General features: G+C 51.9%; 3 protein-coding genes across 3 annotated transcripts, besides 4 other annotated features; all 3 read right to left on the bottom strand.

Annotated features, from left to right (window-relative positions):
• Window positions 1–23: 23 nt before the first annotated feature.
• Window positions 24–60: a microsatellite.
• A 119-nt stretch (window positions 61–179) lies between these two features.
• Window positions 180–213: a microsatellite.
• Window positions 214–407: 194 nt separating this feature from the next.
• Tco025E_05545 (lactoylglutathione lyase-like protein) lies at window positions 408–833 on the bottom strand (the record flags this gene model as incomplete). Its single annotated transcript, XM_029372439.1, has 1 exon — window positions 408–833. The coding sequence occupies one exon, from the start codon at window positions 831–833 to the stop codon at window positions 408–410; it is 426 nt and encodes a 141-aa protein (XP_029227470.1).
• A 352-nt stretch (window positions 834–1185) lies between these two features.
• On the bottom strand, window positions 1186–2508 carry Tco025E_05544 (phospholipase A1; the record flags this gene model as incomplete). The annotated part of the gene is made up of 1 exon (XM_029372438.1): window positions 1186–2508. The coding sequence occupies one exon, from the start codon at window positions 2506–2508 to the stop codon at window positions 1186–1188; it is 1323 nt and encodes a 440-aa protein (XP_029227469.1).
• A 148-nt stretch (window positions 2509–2656) lies between these two features.
• Window positions 2657–2704: a microsatellite.
• A 193-nt stretch (window positions 2705–2897) lies between these two features.
• Tco025E_05543 (phospholipase A2-like protein) lies at window positions 2898–4085 on the bottom strand (the record flags this gene model as incomplete). Its single annotated transcript, XM_029372437.1, has 1 exon — window positions 2898–4085. The coding sequence occupies one exon, from the start codon at window positions 4083–4085 to the stop codon at window positions 2898–2900; it is 1188 nt and encodes a 395-aa protein (XP_029227468.1).
• A 129-nt stretch (window positions 4086–4214) lies between these two features.
• Window positions 4215–4236: a microsatellite.
• Window positions 4237–4670: the final 434 nt, after the last annotated feature.

Genomic DNA, 4670 nt, shown 5'->3' with positions numbered 1-4670 from the left:
AAGAAAGAAAGAAAGAAAGAGACTGCGCGTGCGCATGCGCATGTGCGTGTGTGTGTGTGTAAATAACGGGATTGAAGAAAGGAGACAGCAACGAGACGAGACTTCACACACCGACAGCCGATTGACACACATGAAGAGAGAAAAAAGAAACTAAAGAGGCCATCGTTGAGCGGCGGGAAAAAGAAACAAGAACGAGAGAAATAAATAAAAAAAATTCAACGCGTTGACGGCACCCATAAGATCAGTAATGAAGGTCATAATAAAGAGGGGCCCACTCCCATAATTTTCTCCACTCTCCCTCACACAAATAATATGAATTTAAACATCCTTTAAGTAAATATGGGGCAACGCAGGTGTCGGCAGCTTCCTGTTTTTTTTTTTCGTTGCTTTTCGTTTCCTCCACCCGCTTAAGCCGTGCCCTGTTGCTTCATGTGCTCTCGGGACTTTTTCATCATCTGTTCCGTGTTAAGAAGCTCGATATAGTACCCATCGGGGTCCACAATAAATGCCATGAAACCATCGCCGCTTTCATAGTCGATCGGCACATTCATTGCCCTCAACCGGGCGACTTCTCCATCGACATCCTCCACACCAATTGCAATGTGCCCATACGCATCCCCGTGCTTGTACTCACTCTGGCCGTAGTTGTAGGTAAGCTCCAGGACCGCAGTCTCACACTCGGTGCCATATCCGAGAAAAGCCAGTGTGAATTTGTCCTCTGGGCAGTCCCACTTTCGCAGCAGGCGCATACCGAGGGCCTCTGTGTAGAATTTGATACTGCGATCCAAATCCCCCACACGAATCATCGTGTGCAGCAGTCGTCTTGTTGACATGGCCTCTCCCTCCTTGTCCTTCCCCTTGTGTAGGCTTGAATTACACTTCTGCTGCGACGGTTATCTTATCTCCCTCTTTTTTCTTCTCTGCTATTGCTGTTGATGCTCCTTCAAAAATCGCGTGCGCCCCTCCTCAAGACCCCGCGCCAAAAAAGTGCAAGAAAACACCCCCGAGCTGACCTCCTTTTCCGCCAAGAAACCCATCCTGGGCCAAGAACTAAGGAGAGGCAGTGCAGCCCCGCCTCTCACTTCCCCATTCCTCCGTCCAATACGCATTTCAACGGACGCAAACAAATACGTTAAATAGGCAAAAAAATAAGAACAACAAGAACTTCGCAAAGAAACAACCGTGCTACTGCAATGAACCCGATGGCCCTTTGGCGAACACTGTGTGCTGCTTGGCAAAGCGAAGAAGCGTGTTGGACCACTCCAAAATCTGTACTTGGGGAGGAACCACGGCCTTCGTGCAGCCGTGAATAATGGGGCTTAAGAGAACGACATCACTCACGGAGTAGTGATTTGTGCTGCCCGTTTTCTCCGTCACAAACCTACTCCGCTGCTCCCTCTCACTGAGAGAGACAATCGACGGTTGCGACAAAAGAAGCTTTGCAAGCTGCTGAAAGAAGTCCCAGCTGGGCGTGTAATGGACCCATTCCTCGGACTGTATCATTAGCGTCGGAGTTGTGTACGACTTACGACCGCATTCAATCGGGCGAAAAAACATGTCTCGCTGCAGCGGGAAATGCCAGGGGTCAAACACAATGACACTCTGAACGGCACTTGCTCTGGGCGCAGACTCCTGTTCCTCTTGCAGGGCGGCGACAAGCGCCGTTGCCCCGCCAAACGAGTGACCAGACAAGTGAACCCGCGGCGGTTGGCGGAGGTACGTATCAACGTCAGCTGCGGCGAAGCCCAGCCCTTTCCAAAACTCCTCTTCGGACAGACGCCTCACTGTGCGTCGTACTTCAAGCACGCGTTGGGCAAGCGCCTCCTCACAGGCGGGGGATTCCCAGTCCAATTGCTTGAGGGGAAACTCCGGCCCTCCCGCATCACCGTCACTCATAAAAGAGGCACTTCCGTCGCAGTGCCCAACACTCACCACGACGGCCCCACGGGCGGCAAGATCCGCCAGTAGGCAACTGTACAAACGATGGTACCCGTAGAGACCGTGGCTGAAGACGATTACGGGAAGCGGTAGCTGAGTGCTGGTAATGAGAGGAATCGGTCTCGCATTCTCCGTGGATTGCAGTCGCACAAATATGAAGTCCCTCAAAAAATAAAGTGGAATCTTCGAATTGGAGGCAATCCCACTCATGAAACGAGCATCATTGAAAGGAAGATAGGAAATACCCTTGCGCCGTGGAGCTTCATTGGTTGGGTAGAAAACGGCCAGTGGCGGCATCGCCTGGCTCTGGCGACTACGTATATGTGCCACGCCGACGTGGTAGCGGCCGCCCACGGGCTTTATAATAGGCAGCGGTAGTAATATAAACATGATGGCCGTTAGCAAACAGCCTAAGGGAAGCAGAAAGAGCGCCCACAAAGCCGCACCTCCGCAGATGTGTAGCAGGGCACTGAGAGGGAGCAAAGCGACAAGAGAGACTACATGGGGCGATATGATGTAGTCCCAGTAGGAGGTTGGTGCACATGCCAGAAATCCCTCCATTGCACCCATCGCGGTTTCCTCTGTGGTTTTATTATTTATCCTTCTGTGTGCGTTATTGCAGTTGGGGACACTTTCTACTGATGTCTCCTAGGCGTAAATTCAGAGCAAACCAAATAATATATGTATATGTATGCGTAAATGTTATACGCTGCAGCATGAGAGAGGCGGGAGGACAAAGAAAGTCAGGAGGAGAGAGAGAGAGAGACGCAATAAAAGTATAGCCACGCCGGCGGCACCCACCCACGTGGAAAGGGACACACAAACAGAACGAAGTTTCAGCTTCCGTTGTAGGTTTTCCGTTTCCCTGTATTTTTATGTGGCGGTGTTATCTGGCAATGCCTTCAGCTGAAGCAGTGCCGATTTTTTTTTTTAGACTCACGTCGGCCCCTCTGTTACTATCACTCGGTAAACTGCAGCACCTCCTTGGCCATTAGAGGGATAAGCTTTGCGGACTTCTTGGACGCAAACCGCTTCCGCTTCGTCAAGGGCAGCAGCAAACCCATGTCCATGATGGACTTGTGGTCGGTCCCACTGCAAGTTTTGCGGAGGCACGAGACACCAGACGAGGAAAGCTGCGCCCGCAGCTCCTCCGACCGCGCAACGTATTCCCGGCGCTCGCACCACTCCTCGGAGTCGAGGAGCTGTACCCGGATGTGCAGCGGCATGGAGACGGTGCCTCCCACAGTACGCTCCAGCAGACCCAACGGCCACGCATCAAAGGCAGTGACGGAGTGAATGCAGGAGGCGACTGCGGGGGCCTTCACGGCGACAGCTAGCATCGTCAGAGCGCCGAAGCCATGACCAATGAGGTTGAATTTAATCCCAGCAGAGATAAATGACTGTAATTCCACGGGCCCAACGCGCAACTGTCGAAGCAGCTTCCCTGCAGAAATGCCCTCGATAACACCCACAACGTCTTCAACACGTTTTTCCAGTTGCGCCTCCATGAGCTCTTGGCTCAGTCCTAGTTCCAGCAACGATTCTTCTTCATCCTCACCTAGAGGTGTCTGGGCTATGTTTTTTTCAACGGAAACATCCATGGTATCGGAATGAAGTACGCTATACACCAGGGCACCAGATGCAGACAGCGCCAAGGCAAGTCGTGAGTATGCCAAGTGATGCGTATTTAATGTATGACTAATAATAAAGACTTTCCGAGGTTCACCGTCATGTGTCATGAGTGAGACGATACTCGCGTTGCGGGTGCAGGGAATCTGCACAAGCTTCAAATGTTTCAGCCACAATTTGCCCAGCCTGACCCTCTCCGCCATGGTGTGGATGTAAAAGGAATCATTGCCAGGAAGCCAAGGCTCCCCCTCAATTGGCTTAATAAATGTTGGGTAGTACACGGCCAGATCACGCGTGATGTGGCGAATACCAACATGATGTGTGCCTCCAGCCTTCAACGGCGCAAGCGGAAGAAGGGTGAGCAGCACCATTGTGCACAGGCAACCTGATGCAAGGAGCAGCAGCGACCAGACAGCATACGCTGGTGCCACGCAAAACACCAATAGCGTCAGCAGCATGCCAAACTCCAGCGGCATGAAGTGCAAGGAAAGCAACCAATCCTTGGAGCTGACCCTCATCGCCTGTAACGGTTTTACGCGTCGCTTCAGACAACTATACAATCACGGCGCCCCCCTTTTTTTGTTATTGTTGGTACGAACCATTGAATACAAACAAAAGACACAAACGAAGAGCAAAAAGCAGAAGGCATGTATATATATATATATATATTCCACGTGGGGCCCTGTCGCATTGTCCTAAGAAATCCAAGGGAGCATGTGGGGGAAAGTTCCACGCTGGAAGACTGCACCCGCCGACAGCAGACCTCAATGATGCCGGGAAAAAGGGAGTGCAGGGGAGGGCCGTCAAGGCCAGAAGATAAATCAACGACTCGCTCGGCCACAATGTCTAGGCTCTCGGCAGAAACTCACAAAGTGGGAGAACTGTACTGCCCCGCCACCGCCGCATCCCTCCCCCCGTGTGTAGAGTGGTAGAGAAGGGCTGGGGGGAAAAGTAAGAAAAAGAAGGAAAAAAAAAGCGCAATAAAAACATTGCCCGTGCCGCCTTGCAGAGCAAAGCACAATCCACTTGGTTCTGCCGCGCCGCAACCTCATTCCAAGAAGCTGTTGCTTGACCCTACTCTCCTCCCACCACCGCCGCCAGAA

This window comes from Trypanosoma conorhini, assembly GCF_003719485.1.
Source record: "Trypanosoma conorhini strain 025E chromosome Unknown Tco_14.4_contig_00328, whole genome shotgun sequence".
Classification (NCBI taxonomy): domain Eukaryota; phylum Euglenozoa; class Kinetoplastea; order Trypanosomatida; family Trypanosomatidae; genus Trypanosoma; species Trypanosoma conorhini.
Note: the sequence above shows the minus strand (reverse complement) of the source record. Positions and strands in the feature narration are given on the sequence as shown.